Here is a 22,467-nt window from a genome sequence, read left to right on the forward strand (position 1 = left end):
AAAAATGGCAAGTGAGGAAATAATTATTAAAGCTGCTTTGGATGGTCACAAAAAAACGGTGCCACTGATTGGGGGTCCTCGGAATGGCTCAAATGTCAGTCAAAATGTGGTCTCAAGACCCTGGAGGCCCTCGGGACAGGAGCTGCTGCCAGGGGCATTTAGAGGAGGTGTGAGCTGCACAACAAAATGCTCAAGCACTTTGCACTTTGAGAGAAACGACAGAATTGGATGTGTGATGTTTCAAACAGCTTTCCTCAACAGACATGACCATCTGCTTCCAACTCTACTTACGAATTCATAGTCTCCATCCTGGGGAACTTTCCAATCTGAAGAGTTCTGCAATGGGTCAGGGACACTCTTGCCGAAGCTGTTGATCTGATTTTCCTTTTCTTTTTGTTCAAAGTATTCAAGGAACGACGGTCTGGCAGGCTGCATGGTCTCGTCCCTTCCTGAAAACCAAGACAAATACAAGGTGAAATATACTATCTCAGATTTCAGGCAAGTTTAGTAAATGGATCTGTCTCCAGGTGGGCTACTGTTGTGGAATCAGTGGCTTTTTGTTAAATAATCCTTTTAATGTTCTAGTGAAAAGTACAGGAAAATGCACCCAAAAAATTCTCATTCATAATATGTTCCATAGGATTTCAGAGGATTCATGGCCCCCTCTGGGTCCCTTTTTCTAAACGGAAAGACTTGGTGATGCAATGAATCTGAGTCAGCTGCAAGTCATAGTTTTCGGATCCCTGATAGCAAAGAGTTTCTATAACATTTAGACTGAAAAGAGGCGCACAAGCCAAAATATTTATTAATCGTCTACATATATAATATGCTCCATAGGCATTAGAGTCAGGACAGGGGATGACCCCACAGACTGATTGATTTCCCTTGGCAAGCTCATGATCTAATTTGACAAATGAGAAAAACAGGTCTGAAAAAGAAAATCCAAGTATGTCACAATCCGCTCCACGAAATATGTAACTTTTAAAACACTGTTTACAAATGGCTTATGATAAAGTTAAGGAGGAAAAATAAAGATACAATATTATATACATAATATAATCTCAACTTGGTAAAATTATATACATAGGAGAAAAAATATGACTAAAATGTTAACAGGATTTATCTCTGATAGCAGGATTATAGGTGATTTTACTGAATTCTTTTAAATATTTTTTCCTTGATCCAAAGTTTTTTTTAAATTTATTTTTAATTGGAGGATAACTGCTTTACAGTGCTGTGTTGGTTTCTGCCATGTAACAGTGAATCAGACATAGCTGTACATATATCCCTCCCTCCCACGCCCCACCCCATCCCACTCCTCGAGGTCGTCACAGAGCACCGGGTTGAGCTCCCTGTGCCATGCAGCAGCTCCCCGCAGCTCTCTGTTTCACATATGGGATGTATAGGTTTCAGTGCTACTCTCACCCTTGGTCCCACCTTCTCCTCCCCTCCCTGTGTCCACAAATCTGTTATCTACATCTGCATCTCTATCCCTGTGCTGCAAACAGGTTCCTCAGTACCGTTTTTCTAGATTCCACATACATGTGTTAATAAGTGTTAATATTTTTCTCTTTCTGACTTACTTCACTTTGTAAAGAAGATCGTATAGGATATTAAATAGACAGAGTTGACTGTAAAAGTTACACATGCCCAGGAGATGGCAAGATTGGGGAAGACTGGTCGAAGGACTTCGGTTAGCAGTCCCACAGCAGGGCCGCTATAGAGCAGAATCAGTGGTTATGTAATAGCAGTTACCATATGAGAGCAGAATACAGCAGTTACTCTCTAGAACTAGTAACAATTGCAGAAAGAGCAACTTTACCCGAATGACTTAAAAACCTAGTTAGCTGAAGGTACTTATTTCACAGCAATCTAATACTGGGAAGTACAGAAGCTTTTTTTTTTCCCCACTACTTTGCATGTGGATTTATACTGGTTTTCCCCCAGTAACCAGGAAAAAAGACTAGAAGGTTCAGAGCTGTAAGAAGTGAACAGGTAGGGGCCCAGAACATAAAGAACAGCACGTGTTTCTCTCCAAGCACTCTTGTTCCCTGCAGTCTTATTTCCTGACATCTGCTCAGTCCCAGTTTCAAGCCAGCATCCTGACTGCCTCTCAGATGTTTGTCTTACTTACCATCACCATTGCCAAGTTCAACAGCCGTCAATCTCAGATGTGTCCACTTCTAGATGCTGCCAGTAGCTTACTTTACTGTTGCCCCCTCATTTATTAGGGATTAAACACGATTTTTGCTGGGACAGTCAACAATTGTGTTCAATGTCTGTTTTGTCTGTTCTAGGCATGATGTTAAGTGCTTTTTACACTTACTTTTTAAGTTAATTTTTTACACACTTTTAAAGTTAAATTTAAGATATTATTTCATAATATAGTTCTGAAGGAACTGCAACAAAATAAAACTTGTAAAAATGGAGGTGTTTTGGATTTTCCAACAAGTTAGGACATAAAGTCCTTTTGGTCAGTTCTTTCCTATGGAGATCACCAGAGTAGTGTGGCTCAGAGACAACTCTGTAGCAAGTCTACCCATAATCCTACAAATAAAAATGGGTGTTTAGAGGGCCTCCTTGAGCCAAGCAACTCTGACAGTGCTATAGGCGGCTGACACAGGCAGCACAGTGTACTTTTACACAAACTGGAACTCCCTTGGTGGTCCAGTGGTTAAGACTCAGTGCTTCTAATGCAGGGGGCATGGGTTTCTTCTCTGGTCAGGGGAACTAAGATTCTGTAGGTCACACAGTGCAGCAAAAAACAACCAACCAAAAAAAACCACCACCACCACCAACACTGGTTCAGACCAGCTGAAGAGAATAGAATAACCAGAACAAGGCAGAAAGCCTAAATGTCTTTTAAACAATTGGACAGCTGTTTGGGGAAAGACTACATTGTAACCACACCTCCTATCTTCAACCAGGAAAACTCCAAATGAAAAAGAGCTCTAATTATAAAAATGGAAACCATAAGTACTAGGTCGGAGAAGGCAATGGCACCCCACTCCAGTACTCTTGCCTGGAAAATCCCATGGACAGAGGAGCCTGGTGGGCTGCAGTCCACGCAACTGAAGCGACTTAGCAGCAGCAGTAGCAGCATAAGTACTAGAAGAAAACATGTGTAAATGCGATGTATTTAAAACTTCGGAAGCAGAGAGAAGCCCCAACAACAGGGTCTTAGATGAAACCTTCAGAAGTCAGCCCCAGCTGATCACTAAGTTTTTGAGGTGGTTTGTTACACAGCAAAAACTGACTGATTCAGTATCTGAGACCTGTCTCCATCTCTTTCCATCACACCCCCCACACACTGAACTATTCCTACAAGAGGAATTAGACTTCGGGAACTCAGGTTCAAATGCAACTAACATTGACTGAATGCTTTTCTAAGTTTCAGGCCCTTGGCTTGATGCTTCCACAGGATGCTGCCATCCAAGCTTCAGGAACACCACGTAAATAAAGTAGGAGGGAAGATGCCCTTGTCGGCACCTACCAAGTGCTACACGATGTATAGTTTCCTTTTGTCCTCCCATCTTTTGAGAACCTAGGTCGGAAAGCTCCCCTGAAGAAGGAACTGGCAACCCATTCCAGTATTCGTGCCTGGGAAATCCCATGGACAGAAGAGCCTAGCGGGCTACAGTCCATGGGGTCAGAAGAGTTGGACACAACTTAGCAACTAAACCACCACCACCACCACCATCATTTCCACTTTCTAGATGAGAAATTTGCCTAAGGTTATACAAGGATAGGATCTGAACCCTGATCATCAGGCTTCAAGGCTGCCTCTCATATTGCAAAATGCTCTAAAATCAAAATGAAAATTCTTGACATGTCCAAACTGCCATTAGGCTGAGTGTAGAAAGACTGGGGGAATGGAATTTTCCCAGTAACCTTATCTCTGGACTCTTCTTTCAGCACTCCTGAGTGAGACCATCAGGCACGCTGAACAACAGCCTGACGACATTGAAAGGTGTCAGAGAACTGCTCCCCGCTGACTAAAGACGATGCTGTCCCCAGGGCTTCTGCCAGCCGGTGGGCTTTGATTTTCCATGTGAGCCGTGGTATTTTTCTCAGGTGTATCCCAGGAAATGAAGACGTGCCACTGAATGATAATACCAGAAACCTGAAGCCACTGGGAGAATGGACTCAACAGAAAAGTCAAACTTGGAAAACAGCCATGTCTTGCTCTGATTCTTTCATCTGATGCAACGAAAGCCTGAGTTCCTACATTATGACTGGCCTGTTTCTCTTTGTAAGCAGCACCTGGTAAGCTAAACGGACAATCTGTCAAAGTCCACAAAAGGGCAAATTCATAAGCAACTGTGTCTTATATTTAGTTTTCTTTGAAAAATGCTATGTAAAAGCAGAGGACACAACAATCCAAAAATCATCAGCTGATGAAGGAAATAATAAAATGTTACATCTATATATAGATACAGTAGAATATTATTTGGAGATAAAAAATAAAGACACATGTAACAACACAGAGGAACCCTGAAAACAGGATGCTGAATGAAAGGAGCCAGTCACAAAAATCACATTCTATGATTCTATTTATATGAAATGTTCAGAATAAGCAAATTTGTAGAGACAAAAAGTAGATTAGCGGTTGCCTAGGGTTATTGGGGCAGTGAGTATTGATGGATACAGAGTTTCTTTAGAGGGTGATTAAAATGTTCGAAAATTAGATTTTGAACAAAATCAGGTGTATCCATACAAATGGAATGTTATTCAGCTATGAAAAGGAATGAACTATTGATATATGCTACAACATTGACAAACCCTGATAAGTGAAAGAAGCCAGATACAAAGGCTGCATTTTGCATGATTCCATTTATATAACATTTTCAGAATAGGCATATCCTTAAGAGACAGAAAGCAGATCGATGGGTGCCTTGGGATGGGGGAAAAGGGTAACAAGAAGTGACTGCTAACAGGATATTGTTTCGGGGGATAACAAAAATGTATGGAATTCAACAGTGGTTATGACTGCACAACCCTGCTAAAACACTCTTAGAAACCACAGAACTGTAACCTTAAAATGGTGAATTTTATATGTGAATTATATCTCAATTAAAAAATAATAAATTAAAAAAATTAGACCATGGTGAGTCCATAAAAAGTTAGACTCAAAGTGTACAGTTCACTGAACCATATACTTTAAATGAGTGAATTATATATCAATAACTCAATTAAAAGAACAGAAGGACCCCTTTTCTCTATTTACTTATATTTCTGGATTTATATGAACTATAACACAATGCCAAGGCAGTCATAACTGGGAAGAAGCTTGACCAAAGACTGAAGCCCTTCTTTTCCTTTGGAATGACCATCTATTAGACATTAAACTTCATGCCCTTCCATTTAAAATGTTCATTTTTAAGACTGTCACTAAGTAAACTACGATGGTCAATCTACTTTTTCCTTAATTTCTATAGTCACTCTTTTCTACCTGGTTTAAACTACAGAACTGGAAAAAGTCTACATTTTCTTCTCTGTTTCATGGACGAATATTTACAACAAAACAACTCAAGTAATCTCTCAAATGTTTTCTTCTAGCATGAAATAATATACCTTATCATAGGGTTACTTTTTGTTTTTTAATCTAGCTTTCATTATGTGTGTGGTTTTTGGTTTCAAGACTGGGGCACCTAAGTGCTTTACATGTATTAACCCATCTAATGGCACAAGTTATTATCCAAGTTTCTGTATGTGGCCATAAATATTCCTTTGAATGTTCTTTGAAACCACTAAGAATTGCCAGAATGATAAGTTACAAGGTTCCCTGGAGTCCAACCCAAATAACTCTTCTAGGAACCAGTTTTGGTAATTGCCTCTATGTAAACTGAGTTCTGGGCAATGATGCTCTGGTTCTTTAGGTCTAGTATGCTGCTGCTGCTGCTAAGTCACGTCAGTCGTGTCCAACTCTGTGCAACCCCACAGACGGAAGCCCACCAGGCTCCTGTGTCCCTGGGATTCTCCAGGCAAGAACACTGGAGTGGGTTGCCATTTCCTTCTCCAATGCATGAAAGTGAAAAGTGAAAGTGAAGTCGCTCAGTCATGTCTGACTCTTCGCGACCCCATGGACTGCAGCCTACGAGGCTCCTCCGTCCATGGGGTTGTCCAGGCAAGAGTACTGGAGTGGGATGCCATTGCCTTCTCCGTCTAGTATGCTACCATGTATCTATTCAAAGAGATCTAAATCCAGATTTCAAGGTGTTACTGACTAGAGCAATACAGGTGGCATACCTAAAAAGATACAAAAGGGTCATAGATGAGAATGATCCGGTGGTTACTGCAACAATTTCCTAATTGGTCTCATTGTTCCTAGTCTTTTCAAACTCCATATCATCCAACTGAATCTCCTTTTAAAAAAACCTTTTGCTATTTCATGTTTCTGATCAAAATGTCTTTGTACTACCCTATTACCAACAAGATCAAGTTCAAACTCTGGCATTCAAGGTCTTCCAATATCTGGGCAACACCCACCCACTTCAGCCAAACTGAATGTTTAATATATAACATACCCCTCCTTTCTGAGTCTGCACCTGCATGGAATATCATCCTCCCATCTCTCTGTATATCTAAGTTCTCACAAATCCTTTAACACTTTTCTGAATCACTTATCCAGTATTTGGCTTAACATTACTACTTGCCTCTGCAAAGGTCCTCCTTAACAAAGTGATGTCAACAGGAATACCACTTTGAAAAGCACCTAGGGTAAAGCTCCAGATATATAAGGAATTAGAAAGAACGGTAAGAATATAGTAGGCACTCTATACATGTTAGTTAACGATAATGACAAATGTCATCATCCCCTTTCAACCTACAAAGTCCTGGTTGGTAGCAAATGTCTCATTTGGTTTTTTGTACACTACACAGTAAGGGCACATAGTGAATACCTAATAAATAAAATATTATTTGGTCGGGATTAAATATTTCTTTTTAACAAATACTGGTTCCAAGTTGGTATTTTTTAGAGCATAAACACGTAGAGAATCATCTACTTTTTTCTTTGGGACCCATTTAATTTGATCATAATGTATCTCAGTCTTCTTGCCGAACAAGGGTAAGCAGGTCGGCAAGCTTAGAGCACCAGGAAAATATATTCCCCTAACTGATCAAAACTGATTTATTGGCCTCTTAGACATAAGAGCCAAAGTATATCTTTTGGACTTTTCCCTTTGATCTTCATTACGACTACTCTCTTTTGGAAAACAGATTATTCCCCCCATAGCTATTTTTGGCTCTCCTTTTACCAACTTAACTCTAGTGGAGCAGCACCTTATCTTCCCCAAAATATAGGCCTTGAGCCCTTCAGCCACGTCACACTGAGATCCAGTACTTTCATATCCTAATATGTGGTCTGGCATGAGGGGTTTGAACGAATTTTCAGGCACCACGTGTCTGTGCTTTTTGGCTCATCCCACAAGAATCAAGAAGGTTTCCAAAGATAAAAGTGAGCCCGACATCTGGACATAATTAAGAAAAACTGCACAAACAATTAGGATTTAGTCTCTGCTCTGGCAGGATGACCTTGAATTACTTGTGCAAAAATTATTTGTGAGAATAGTCTAAAGAGCAAGATTTTTGCTCTTCTGTTGTGAATCCCACCCTAGAGGGAGCTTTTGATAAATGCTCAGATGAACGTCAGAGATTATCTTTCAGGGATGGAAAAAAAATCAAGTGGGTAATAAATCCCACAGTATTAAGATAACCTTTTGAAACTTCAAAAAGGAAGGCTCACAAGGATCCAAAATCTAGCCTCTAAAATCTACAGTCTTATATTTTGAGGTACTACTTAACAGATTCTCAAAACATCTGTTACCTTGTTGCCAAGGAATTAGAATTAATCTCTCTTTCCCTCCCCCTTCCACATTTTAAAAACATTACTGAAATTGACAACTGACCTTCCTTTAGATCAATCAGCTTCAAGCCAGTGCCACAGACGTGGCGCTTATAAAATACCATTAATACCAAGAGTAAAAACGAAAAGAACATGACTAGCAAGAGAAAAGGAATTACAATGCAGAAAAGTAGCCCTGGGTGAACGAATTTTTCAAGGTCCAACCAAAAAAAACACCATCATACACTAAAAAAAAACCCACTGTCATACACTATCAAATACTATACTGCTGCTGCTGCTGCTAAGTCGCTTCAGTCGTGTCCAACTCTGTGCGACTCCAGAGACGGCAGCCCACCAGGCTTCCCCGTCCCTGGGATTCTCCAGGCAAGAACACTGGAGTGGGTTGCCATTTCCTTCTCCAATGCATGAAAGTGGAAAGTGAAAGGGAAGTCGCTCAGTCGTGTCCGACTCTTAGCGACCCCATGGACTGCAGCCTACCAGGCTCCTCCATCCATGGGATTTTCCAGGCAAGAGTACTGGAGTGGGGTGCCACTGCCTTCTCCCAAATACTATACTACTTACTCTTTTTAAGCTTTTCTAGGCTAAGCATTTTAAATATGTATTTCTTACCATCTCAATCTGACAAAATAGAAGTTTTATGCTCCACTTTTTCAGACTAGGAAACTGAGGCTCCAAAAAGGAAGTAACTTGCCAAAGCTTGATAAAGTTCTCATATGATGCTGTGCATGACAAAGATATATGGACTGTATTTTTGAGAATACAAATATTCTCTGATGATAGTTTTAAACAATCTGAAGGGATCTGAAATCAGACAGTAAGGTCACTGTAGTAAAGAAGCTTTAAAACAAATTCTGTAGTACTTTTCCTATTTACCATCCTTGCAAATATTAAAATCTGAATCAGAGAGAATGAGATAGAGAACACACAAGGGAGGCAATGTTATAGCATCCTCTTCAAAAAATCTGCAGGTGGAAAGAAAACAGGCTGTGAGTCAAGAATTCCATCTTATGTAGCTCTGAAATTAGCATCTGATGGATGGTGTTGAAATAAAATCATTTCAACAAGATCCTGACTTTGGTTTTAACATGAGGAAACTCACAACAATAGGTGCCTTCACGAGACCTAGGACTTTCTGGGAAACTATGAATACATTAAGTTTTTATCACATAATACTATCACAGCAGTTTACCCAAAACATAGTTCTGAGCTGCTCTAAGTTAATAATGCCATGATGCTTTAGAATTCCATTTCGGGACTTCCTGGTGGTCCAATGGTTAAGATTTTGCCTTCCAATGCAGGGCCTCTGGGTTCAATTCCTGGTCAGGGAGCTTAGTAAGGTCTCACCACATGCCTCACAAACAAAAAACCATAATGTAAAACAGAAGCAATAGTGTAACAAATTCAACAAAAACTTTAAAAATGACCCATAGCAAAAATATCTTTAAAAAATAAAATAAAATTCTTTTTCAAAGAGATTAAAGAGCCTCTTAATAAGGGTGAAAGAGGAGAGTGAAAAATCTGGCTTAAACCTCAACATTCAAAAAACTAAGACCATGGCATCCGGTCCCATCACTTCATGGCAAATAGTTGGGGAAAAAGTGGAAACAGTGGCTGACTTTATTTTCTTGTGGTCCAAAATCACTGCAGATGGTGACTGCAGCCATGAAATTAAAAGATGCTTATTCCTTAGAAGAAAAGTTATGTCAAACCTAGACAGCATATTAAAAAGCAGAGATATCACTTTCCCAACAAATGTCCTTATAATCAAAATTATGGTTTTTCCATGTACAGATGTGAGAGTTGGACCATAAAGAAGGCTAAGTGCTGAAGAATTTATGCTTTTGAACTGTGGTGCAAGAGAAGACTCTTGAGAGTCCCTTGGACAGCAAAGAGATCAAACCAGTCAATCCTAAAAGAAATCAACCCTGAATGTTCATTAGACAGACTGATGCTGAAGCTGAAGCACCAATACTTTGGCCACCTGATGAGAAGAGCTGACTCACTGGAAAAGACCCTGATGCTGGGAAAGACTGAGGGCAGGAGGAGAAGGGAGCAACAGAGGATGAGATGGTTGGATGGCATCAGTGACTCAATGGACATGAGTTTGAGCAAACTCCAAGAGATGGTAATGGACAGGGAAGCCTGGTGTGCTGCAGTTCATGGGGTCTCAAAGAGTCAGATACAACTTAGAGACTGAACAACAATAACAACAAGAGATTAGAATGCAATTAGAAATTTAAGTTTCAAATAGAAATCATCCAGTCCCTCCCTTTAGTTCACTGAGTCCAGTTTAAAAGGCTTGCGTCAGTGGAAATAATCTTTTAATTCAGTGGTCCAAGTTCTGCCTAATCAGTGGCCTAATCAGCCCGGAGATAAGGAGAGGAACCGGCCATCATGTATCTCTTGGGAATGCAGTGAGGACAAGAAAACCATTTATCATAGCCAAGGAGTCTTGGAAGGGAGAACCACTGCGTGTTAAATCTTTAACACATGATGTACATATTTTAAGGGGTCATCTTTTTGCCTGTCATTTCCTCATCTGGGACAAAAGCATTAACTGCTAAACTACAAATTTATGCCAATCAGGCTCAAGTTGCTCCAAGATTTTTTTGTTATCTCTGCCTCTGAAAAAAAAATTTTTTGTTATTTTCAAAGATACTTTAAAGTATTATTAAAGTATAATAACCCAGTTTATGTGACAAAATACTTTTAATATGTTTTAAAAGCTTGGATTCTTTCTCTACTTCTTGTATAGAAGTAGAATTCTCATTTGAGCTCCTAATTATAATATCCTATTTGATCATGATGAAGTAAAACAGAAGAAATTCTCTTCCTTTAAGAAAAGATGCTTGCTTGAGGATGAAATGGTGAAGCTGTTTTCCTGCATATTAAGACACATCAAAAAAACCCTCACATATAACAAAATTTCATTATCTTCATAGTACTACTAATGATCTTCAGTGTCCAATATATTACTTTGAATGACATATATTAATAATTAATGTAACTGAATCACTTTGCTCTACTGTATACTTGAAACTAATGTGACACTGTAAAACACCCATACCTCAATTTAAAAAATGGACGCTGTAATTTTTTTCAATAAGAGGACTGCTAATTTTTTTAATTAACATTTTTATAAACCTGTGGGATATGCTTGATTTTCTGAAACACATATTTCTATCAATATTAAAGACAGATGTAATACCTGAATCAGTAGAAACCAACAACCTCTAGATATTATTTTATTAGGAAACTCTTAAGTGAAGCACTTTCAAACTTATATCTCAAATTAAGCCTCCTGAGATTTATTTCTAAAAACTGAAAATCATGAGTTAATAATCATGTAATGTTTTATGCTGATGTACCAGATGTACAAAACCTTCAAGGTTACAAAGACTATTCAGATAATCTTCACTCAGACTCCTCAAATGTTAACATCTCACTACATTTGCGTTACCATCCTTCAATCAACCTAGCTAACTAGCTATAAAATCTTATCACAGTTGTGAGTCTTGATAACCCAAAACATCAACATCACAAAAGTCTTAAGTTTGAAGATCCTAGAATTAGGTGTCAAATGGTAAGAAAGGCAGGCTTTTCACAATTTTTAACAAGATGGCCTATATCACAGAAGCAATGAAGAGAGAAGCCAAAGGCTTGCAATCTAGGGTGACTTTAGACAAGATGCTGAACTTTTAACTTGAACTTCCTCATTTTGTATGGCAGGAAGTTCATAACTGATAAACGTGTATCTCAGGGAAGTTATGAAAGTCAAATATAAAAGGAACAATTCCCAGGAAGAGTTAACAATTCTAAATCTATATGCATCGGACAATGCAACCTCAAAATACAAAAGACCTCTCCCCAAAAATAAAAATCTCAAAATTAACAAAAATAAATAGACAAATTACAACCACAGAGTAACAATTTTAACATATCTCCCTCAGAAACCAAAAGATCAAATATCAAGAATTAGTTGTGAATAGCTATATTTGAAGACAATTAACAAGCTAAATCCACCAGATACATATAGATTCCTACAAGCAATTTGAAAACACACATTCTTTCTAAGGCACGCAAACAACATTTAACAAAAATTACTGACATATTAGGTCAAATGTGTTCATTAGCCATAATTCTCTGAAACTGAAAATTAAAAATAAGTAGTTTAAAAAATTCATAGAATTTGGTTTTTAAAAAGCACTTCTGAATAATTCAAGAGTTAAAAAAGAAATATGTAATAAGCACAAAGCACCACAAACTGGGAAAAAATATTTACAACTTCCCACATATGAAACCTGTGGGATGCAGAGAAAACTGAACTTTGAGAAAAAATTATGTTAGGTGAAAACATTAGTAAGCAAGAAAACTGAATAGCTGTGTTCAACCAAAAAAACTAACAATAAAATTTATTACCAATTTTGATTAAAAAAGAAATCTCTTAAACTAGAAATAGACAAAATCTTCTTTAACTTGATAATATACCAGATATACTACAATGACTTAGTGGAAATAATCAGAAGAAATTTCTTTTAAGATAAGGAATCAGACAAGAATGCCCACTACCACCTCTATTGTTAGAGGTCTTACTAAGACAGAAAATTATATTAAGTATAAAGATCAAAAAGAAAAACTAAGAATGCAATTCACAATTAGATTGTCTTCATTAAAAAAAAACCTATTAGAACAAATAAAATAATCTACAAAAATTAATTTAACAAAAGGATCTAAAATATCTTTATGGATATAATTATAAAGTTATCTAAGAATAGAAGATATAAGCCAAACAGATGAGAAGATAAACTATGTTCACAAACAGGAAGAATTAACATTATAAAGACAGCCATTCTGCCTAATTAATCTGTGTATTCAATGCAATTCAGTCAAAATCCCAGAGGTATTATACAAAATTCCACAGACTGATACTAAAATTTGCATGGACAAATAATATAAATTTCAAGAGTAACCTGTAATTGAAAAGAAAAACAAGTAGGAGGAGAATTTATTTTTCATAGATAGGCAAGGAAGGCCTGAGAAGATAACAGGACCAAAGATCTGAATGGAAGGAAAAGCAAATCTTTCACATGGAAGAAATAAAATTAGATGACTATAGCTCATATTGCAAATTTTTAAAAACATTTGATATATTAAAGTCCTAAATGTGGACAGTAAAACTGTATAACCTTTAGGGAAAAAAAAAAAGCAGGAGACAGTTTTTAAGACATTTGAGTAGCAAAGAATTTCTTTTAGTTGAAATATTGTTGGCACATGACATTATTTTAGTTCCAGATGTATTACACAATGATTTGACATCTGCATACATTATGAACTGATCACCATGCATTGCCTCGTAAACATCTTGATTACCAAGAGTAGAGTGATAAATTAGGAGTCTGGGATTAACATATACACACTACTACATATAAAATAGATAATCAACAAGGACCTACTATATATAGCACAGGGAACCTTACTCAATATTCTGTAGTAACCTACAGGAAAAGAATCTGGAAAAGAATGGAAGTATATATAACTGAATCACTTTGCCACACACCTGAAATGAACACAACATTGTAAATCAACTATACACCAAATAAAATTAAATTTTTTAAAAATACGTTATTAAGAATTTCTTAAAGAAGGCACAAAAAAATGTATGGTATAAGAAAATTCTGACAAATATGACTTCATGAAAACAGAAGTTGCTTTCTAAGAAAAGAGCCTGAAAAATTAAAAGCACAAGTCACTAGCCGGGAAAAAATATTTACAATGCATATAACTGATGAAAAATTAGTATCCAACACACAAAGAACCACTGTAAACTAGTAACGAAAAAAGAAAGGAAAAAAAAAGACAACATCTACTCTCAAAGAAAGTATTAGATTTGTGAAGTCAATATAGAAATAAATTAGAGGAAAACTAAAGTGGCTACACAAGAAAAGCTGTAAACTGTCATTGTTAATGTTTATTATGATACATAAAATAACTTTTCCCAAGTCAGTCTCTGCAGAAGAATTTTAAGTTTTAAAAAATATATATATATTCAGTTACTTTGTTAGGGTCACTTTGGCAGATGATAGTTTCAAAACTATATGCATGGTACCATGCTGCAGAAAGAACACCTCAGTTCTGGTTAAGGTCTACTGAGAAATCTGGGAAGAGAAAGGAAAAGTTTCAACTATTTTGAGATGTTCTGACCGACTTTCCTCTTACTTGAACTTTGCCAAGTATGAGGTATGCAAACGCCTACCTCAGTGAAATAGAGACAGTGCCCTAGTGCTGCTGCAGTTACTTAAAATAGATGTTAAAATAAATAAATCACAGTCTTCATCTAGAATGAAGCCTTCCATAGAAAAGGGATTTGTGGACACAAGTGAGAACACAATTTAAACTCATAACCTATGACAGAGCTCCCTCTACTGGTGCAGAGAAAGTACGAGGAACCTTTCAAGTCATCTCAGGAATGTGAACTTCAAATCATGGGGGCAGAAGTTCTTCTCCAGCCGTTATGCAAAAAAAAAAGACCCCACTGACACAGACACACAGAAGAAGCCTACCCAAATCCCCAAACTGGTATTTTATCCAGACAGGGGTTTTCAAAGTAGTGTGGGCCATGATTTACCTTTGTGGTTGTGAAAGGTTGTTCTTGGGGTCTCTCATAAAGCAATCATATCGCACCCCCCTTCAACCCTCCCTCCAACAGCAATCTGATTCTTTACGGTGGTCAGACATACACAACCAAGACATAAGCCCTCAGATGTTAACAGAATCATCAGAGGCAGGTCCCCTTAGAAAACCTTGTGCTCTCTGCCTCTGGAAATCCTGGGGAAACACGTACAGAGGTGAGTTACTCAAGCTACCAGCATGGATCATGGCAAGCTGAGACCTCCCATCAGGTGCCCTGGTCCTGTCCCTCCACAACTTAATGAAGGGGCTCTGCTGAGGGGCAGGGTCACATAATGGTTAAGAGCACGAGCCTGGAAATCAGACGCATCTGGCCTCAGGTCTTGGCTCTTCTGTTGCTCACTATGTAATCACGAGCAAGTTACTTAATCGCTTTGCAATTCAGTTTCTGCTGCTCTGAAAGGGGTGGAGGTGGCTATGAAAAACCACACAGCATGACTGCAATGATTAAAATATATGAGATGCTTACAAAGGATTAAGCACCACACTTGGCAGATATTAAGTGCCTAGTCATTAATGATTATCATTACCAGTTATAACATCTATCCTCTTGGGTACGATTAATATATATATAAAAGAACTGTTTCTTTAAAAAAAAAAAAAAGTATCTCTGGAATTTCCTCAGAAGCCAACACCAGTCTTTACATGAATTTTGATAGGTTTATATTATGGATCTAATGCACATTATGGTTTCCCTGGTGGCTCAGGGATAAAGAAACTGCCTGTGATTCAGGAGACACGGCAGGAGCCTCGGGTTTGATCCCTGGGTGGGGAAGATTCTCTGGAGAAGGAAATGGCAAACCACTCCAGTATTCTTACCTGGAAAACTCCATGGACAGGGGAACCTGGCGGGCTACAGTCCAGGGGGTCACTAAGAGTAGGACACAACTGAGTGTGTGCGTACGTGCATGTACACATATACACAATACACATTAACACAAGGATTCCAAAACAAACCAAAGTTCAGTAGAATGAAAACAGCATAGACTTTGGGACTAAGATTAAGAACCTTTATAGTTTTAGTCGCTCAGTCGTGCCCAACTCTTTGCGACCCCACGGACTGCAGCCCGCCAGGCTCCTCTATCCATGGGATTCCAGGCAAGAATATTGGAGTGGGTTGCCATTCTCTTATCCAGAGGATCTTCCTGACCCAAGGATTGAATCTGTGTCCCCTGCACTGCAGGCAGATTCTTTGCCATCTGAGCTACAGGGAAGTCCCATAGACTTGGGAGTTCTTCCAATTTCCAACTCCAGTGTTTACTAGTCATATGACTATAAGCAAATATTAGCTACTGAAAAAAACCACAGTGTCTGGGTCAGACAGTTGATTAGACATGATTCAAAAAAGAATTTTAGGATTAGAAGATAAATCCAGGGAAAACACTCAGAAAGTGGCACACAGATTTAAAAGATGGAAACTATAAAAGGGAAATAGCTGGCTGTCCAGGGAAGAAACAAAGGATACTGATAACTGCTATTAATCCCTGTGGAATGTATACTGGTACAAGCCTTCTGGAGGACAATATGGCAAATGTGCACATTATGTCATTTAAATAATTGTTCAAACAAAAATTGTTCCTAGGAAATTTTTCCTAGGGAACATTAAAAGGAAGGCAAAATTTATATGTAGGATGTTTGTTCCCTGCAGAGTTATTTATAATAGTGAAAAACTAGACACAGCCAAAATGCCCAGCAATGGGGAAATGACAAAAAAAAAAAACAAAACAGTTAAATGCGATAAATATAAAAAGGACTATGCAAACAACATGGAAAATGTATAAGCTTTTTCAGCAGAAAATAATCAGAAAGTAGAACATCTAAGCAAATTGTTATATAGGAACTATACAGGCATGTGGTCAAGAACAGGAGTTACCTGCTGCAATGAGAGGACTTAGGAGTGAACCAATTTCTTTTGTGAGAGGGCATTGATACTGTTAGAATACTGCTGACATAAATAATTTTTAATACAGTTAATGAGAATAGAGGCAACTGAAATATCAAAACTTTTCTAAGGTAGGAAGTGAAAGTCTATTTATTATCACAAAATTTAAACTTGCAGAAACTTCAGTTCTGTATTAGTCATGAGTTCCATAATTTTTATAAACATGTGGACAAGTAGAACTATCAGGGACAAGGGAAAAAATAAGATTGATAACTCTGCTTTTATTGATTAGGGGCACTGAGGCCCATACAAGGAAAGAGAATTGTCCAACATAACACAGTATCTGAGTCAGGCTTGGTTGGTCTCCTTTAAGTGTTTAAAAATCAATTCTGAAGAAGCAGTCGAATGTCTGAGATTTGCTTTAAATTAACTCAGTTTGCTATTTTTTGGGGCATAAGGCTGAAAGATGATGGGCAGTGAGTTATTTTTGAAACTGGCTATATGTCCATAGAGGTTATGACATTATTCTCAAAATTAAAATTAAAAATATTTTAATTTTCCATAGTGAAAAGTTTCAACTCCTAAAGTAATGAGTAAAGATCTCAAAATAAGTGGCAAATCTAACTTGTGACTCAAAAATTGAATTATACAACCTGAAACAGATTGTGAACAAAGTTTATTTAATGTCACTTAGCTGTGACTATTGAGGCTTTTAAGTGGGTTTTTCCCTCATAGCTATAATAAAAGATGCATGTTTCTCATTAGACATGATAACACTCTCCAAGTTCAGAAACTGAACACACAACCCACTGAAGTAATGAGCACTTAAAATATGACAATTACATTTGGAACAAAATGAATTCTTTAAATTTAAAAAAGGCAGATTTTCCATAACACGTGCATGCACAACACACATTAATGGGTGAGCCAAGTTATATTACATAGGGATTATAATCATCTTCATAATTAAAGCCCTTAAAACAAGGAGACAATATAGCATTTAGAGTCAATGAAAAGAACCAGGAGTCAGCAGCTCATTACTGCAAAACAAACAAACCTAACAAATTACATAGGCTAGCTATTTAAAAGAGCAAAAGAATACTAAATTTAGTACATAGCATTCACTTGACAATTTATGGAACACCAAATCTTTCATCCAGGGGATGAAATATACCCTAAGAACACTTTTGTAGTAAGAATTGAGACTAGCAGGGAGTGAAAATGTTTTTATAAACTCTTTGTGAAGTTGCTCAGTTGTGTTCGACTCTTTGCAACCCCATGGACTGTAGCCTACCAGGCTCCTCTGTCCATAGAATTTTCCAGGCAAGGATACTGGAGTGGGTTGCCATTTCCTTCTCCAGGGTATCTTCCCGACCTAGGGATCAAACCCGGGTCTTCCACATTGCAGACAGACACTTTACTATCTGACCCACCAGGGAAGCCCATAAACTCTTTGTAAATATCCATTTTCAAGGCCATAAACAACAGTCCAAGGACTAAGAAGGAATAAAAACAAAGATTCTTAAGTCAATGCAGAATTCAAAGTCCTATTAATAATTTACAGGATATACTATGATATCAGCAGCATTTTTGGTGGTATTTTTTTCTTCTGAGAATAACTCTAGAAAATAACTTGGAAAATAAATACAGTTGAAAGTACCTATTTATAACCCCTTTACCTACTTTTAATATTTGGTTGATTTTTCTCTAGCCTTTTGATTGTTTTTTTCCCCCAGTCTTTTTTTTTTCATGCACATATTAACATGTTAATTTATTTTTACTTTTATAAACTGGAATATTAATTTGCCTAGATCTTCAATTATTTTCTTGGGCCAAATTCCTAGAAATGGAATTTACTGAGTCAAAGGTTTGCTCTTTTTAAACTCTTGATACGCACTACATTCCAGAAAAGTCAGAGCAATTTACACATCCATCGGCAGTGTGACTACTCTTTCATCATCTGTATAATTCTGACCCAAAGTCAAACACAGATGATGAGCCTGGGCCCCAAACTAGAAAAAAGAAAACAAGAAAACCTTTTCCCTTCAGAAACAAAGGGCTGATTATAAATACACAGACCTGGAAGGTGAAAATTCCAGGGGGTTGCCTGAGAACCAAAGCCCTGGAACAGTCTGTTCCAGCTGCAATAAACCAGCTGCGGTTCTCCTGAACTCACTGCCTTTTGGACTCTCTGGATCCGGCTTCCTCTGCTGGCATATCTCTACCCACCCTACTCACTGCCAACCTCCCTGCCTTTTCCCTCCAGGAATCTGTCAGTAATCCCCAGCCTAAATTAAATACTCTTCCACTCTGCTTCGCCAACACCCTCAGATTACCTCTGCTTTAAAGCCCATTTTATACGCTGAAGTATAATTAAATGGTCTGTCTCCCAGACTAGACAACAGCTTCTTTCAGGGCACGGACTGTTTCTTCATTCTCTGCTGTATCCTCAGCATCTCGCGAAGCACCTGGGATACAGTAGCAGGCACTGAAGAGAAGTTTACTGAATGAATCAGTCAGTCACAAAGCAGCAGGTCTAAAGCACTGGTCAGAGAACTTTTTCTGTCTGTAAAGGACCAGACAGCAAACATTTCAGGCTTTGGGGGCCACCTGGTCTCATTCACAACTGCTCAGCTCTGTCTCCGTAGTGCAGAAGTGGTCATGGATAATAAGCAAGGGGATGGACATGGTTGTATTCCAAGAAAACTTAACTGCCGAAGCCAGGTGGCAGGCTGGATTTGGCCTGTGGACCATAGTTTGCCAAATAATCCCTGATTTAGAAGTTTAAAACTCAAAAGTTTTAAAAGATGAGGTACAAAAAAAAAAAAAACCAAAAAACAATGATGAAAAGACCATAGATATTTAATGCTTTAAACCCACACAGAGTTTAGGTTACACTGTATGTTTAGAACTCAACTCAATTATTATTATTACCACTTTGTACTCCCAAATTCCTGTCCTCTCTGACCTGGTCTGTGGCAGAGAGATGGGGGAAAAGAAAAGAACTCAAAGGAGAGGGGAGGATGGCCCCCTTCGATGAGAACTGAGCACAGGTGTAAGGCCTCAGTCACAGGCCAAAGAAAAAGGACCAGCAGCATTAGAGACGTGTTTAAACCAGAAGTGACTGAGAGGACTCTTCAATTTGTACACTCCCATCCTTAAGATATTGACTGAGAATTCATAAACCTGATTTAGACACACAGACTAAAGATCATGAAAACAGACTGAAGATAATCCGTATGGTAAATAGCTCAGAGTTTCACTACACTCTGAATTACGCATCAAAACAATGTATACACTACTCTAGAAGTAAAATGTATAACAATATACAAAGGAGAAGGGGGAGAAGCAAAAGAAGAGATACAAAGAACCAAGAACTACACGAAAGTATGCTCCAAAGCATTAGTCAATAGGGAAATGCAAATTAAAACCACTATGAAATACCACAATACACCAGCTAGATGGTCTACATTGACAAAGACCACCCATACCAAGTGCTGGACCAGATGTAGAACCACTGGAACTATTGATTTGGGCCATATGAACAGTCACCTAATCACTTAAATCAACAATGAACACTATAAATTAAAAACAAAATAAACAATCACTTTGGGAGGAAAAAAGAAAAAACAATGTATGTGCTTGCCTCTGCAGATCAAGGAAAAGAAGAAAAAAATATGATGACATTCAACAAGAGAATGACCGTTCAGGTCCGAAAGCCAATCCTCACTGCTGCTGTTTCCCTGCCTCTGACTGCAGAAGCCAGCTTCCTCCCTCCTCGAACCCTCCACTGCTGCTGGAGTGGGTTGGAGCGAGGCCCCAACGCTCTCACTCCTTAGCCTGCAGCCACAGAGTGGCGCCTCAAGACTGAGTCCATGTGGACCTCGAGAATCTGCTTTCTCTGGAATGCACCAGGTCTGCCTGTGCAGTCGGTCTGTTTAATCAGAGCCTTACTTTTCATCGTGCCTTCCTCTTCCTCGTCCTCCGTGTTGATCACCATGGTGCCCAGCTGGGACGGCAACGTGTCATCGTGCTCGATCATCGTATTGGCCCCGTCACTCATGCTGCTGGCTACTCGGACAGTGCCCATCTCATCCCCTGCTGCTCGGACCATCGTGCCAGAATCTAGCTCATCCTCCTCCTGGAAAAGGAGGAAATCTCAAATGAGGGCTAATTTGATTAAAAAGATCGAGTTTTCTGAATTACTCGTATTCATCTTGCTGCAAATATTTCTGGATTTGAGGCTTATTCACAGAACTAAGAACACTCTTTTAATTCAAGTGTAGTTGGTGTACAGTATTAAATATGTCGTTGTTGTTTAGTCACTAAGTTGTGTCTGACTCTTTTGCAATCCCATGGACTGTAGCCCACCAGGCTCCTCTGTCCATGGGATTTTCTGGGCAAGAATACTGGAGTGGGTTGCCTTCTCCAGAGGATCTTCCTGACCATGGGATCAAACCCGCATCTCCTGCATTGGCAGGTGGATTCTTTACCACTGAGTCACCATTATATATGTTACAGGCGTACAGTATATTGATTCACAATTTCCAAAAGCTATACTGCATGAGAACACTCCTAGTCAACCAAAGAAGAGCATACATTTATCCATATGAGAGCCGCATATCTAACCTGCATATTTTTTAACACTGCTCTAAAGAGCTAAGGTACACACCTTTGGAATCTCAGGGTTGTGAGAGAGTCTATCAGTGTAAAGTCTACATAGCTAGTATGGATACTAGATGCCCAAAAGAGCACAGAAAAACCCAGTCTCAGACCTGAATGTTCTCTTTCCTGAATAAAAAGTTAAACTGAAGAAAAGATTTGGAGGTAAAAGAATAAAATGTGGAAGTGTCTCAGGAAGCATTGGGAAAAGAACAAACATCCATCCAGCAAGCCCTGGTCCACGACAGGACACGGTGGGGCAAGGAGCCTCCTCAGCTCCAGGCGGATGCCACAACTCTGACTCGTCTTACCTGGCTGACAATCACAAAATGACAAGCGTTAATGCCCAAGGCCCACCGCAACGCCTGCACTCACAGAGTTCTCTTCCTCATCCTGGTCCACCTCCCGCTGCTGGGCCTCCTGGCGTTTCAGCTTCACGTCCATGGCTTCATTAATCAAGTCCCGCAGTATGGACACTCCTTTGGCACTCTTGACAAACGGGTGCTTCAACGAGAAAGTTGAAGATGGTTTATGTGGCACTGGTGCCAAAATACTAGCCAGCACAGAGGAGGCCCTCCATAGTCTTTGCTGAATCAACCAGTGCGTCTAATCATTCTCTTTACGCTTTGGACAACAGCCAACCCTAACTCACACTCTCACCTGATGCGAAGAACTGACTCGTTTGAAAAGACCCTGATGCTGGGAAAGACTGGAGGCGGGAGGAGAAGGGGACAACAGAGGATGAGATGGTTGGATGGCATCACCAAGTCGATGGACATGAGTTTGAGTAGGCTCTGGGAGTTGGTGATCAACAGGGAAGCCTGGCGTGCTGCAGTCCATGCGGTAGCAGAGTTGGACACAACTGAGCAACTCAACTGAACTCACACTCGCTTTATAACTCTGAGCAGGTACGTTCAGTTTTGCCCATGTGTTTTTTAGCTTGGCTGGAATGTTTCCTCCATTTCTAGCAACTCTAGAGAGTCTCAACAGGCTGGCATTGCCCCCCAAGAGGAAGCTCTGTAAATGTGTAGGGAGCTTACGGCTAAGATGTTTAGAGAACACAAGCTACATGGGACAAAGGATAGGGAGCTGGGACACAAGCAATCTCGATTAAAATGCAGAGGAGTCCCGTACAAAAACAAACCGCACAGATCCCTCACACCTCCCGAACGCCTCAGAGTACAGACACACTTTGATACATGTACACTGACACATTTTTTCAACAGATAAGCATAGTCTGGTTAATTTGGGAGGTGATTTCGGAGAGGGGGGCATAAGTGGGATAAAGACACTGTTTAGAAATCACTGAATAGGTTACTCATCCTGCTTATTCTTTCTATTCAATGTCCTATAGCATTTCCAACTATGT

General features: G+C 39.0%; 1 protein-coding gene across 4 annotated transcripts in view; it reads right to left on the reverse strand.

Moving 5' to 3' along the window:
• Positions 1 to 22,467, reverse strand: part of STK4 (serine/threonine kinase 4) — a 91,958-nt gene that overhangs the window by 42,371 nt on the left and 27,120 nt on the right. For all 4 annotated transcript variants that reach the window (XM_045162602.1, XM_006059249.4, XM_025263409.3 and 1 more), the window contains 3 exons: positions 21,474 to 21,602; positions 20,391 to 20,577; positions 292 to 449 (listed from right to left, as the gene is read on the reverse strand). In XM_045162602.1, the coding sequence (XP_045018537.1) occupies positions 292 to 449; positions 20,391 to 20,577; positions 21,474 to 21,602 (474 nt within the window). The remainder of the gene's footprint in view (positions 1 to 291; positions 450 to 20,390; positions 20,578 to 21,473; positions 21,603 to 22,467) is intronic.

This window comes from Bubalus bubalis, chromosome 14 (assembly GCF_019923935.1).
Source record: "Bubalus bubalis isolate 160015118507 breed Murrah chromosome 14, NDDB_SH_1, whole genome shotgun sequence".
NCBI classification, from domain to species: domain Eukaryota; kingdom Metazoa; phylum Chordata; class Mammalia; order Artiodactyla; family Bovidae; genus Bubalus; species Bubalus bubalis.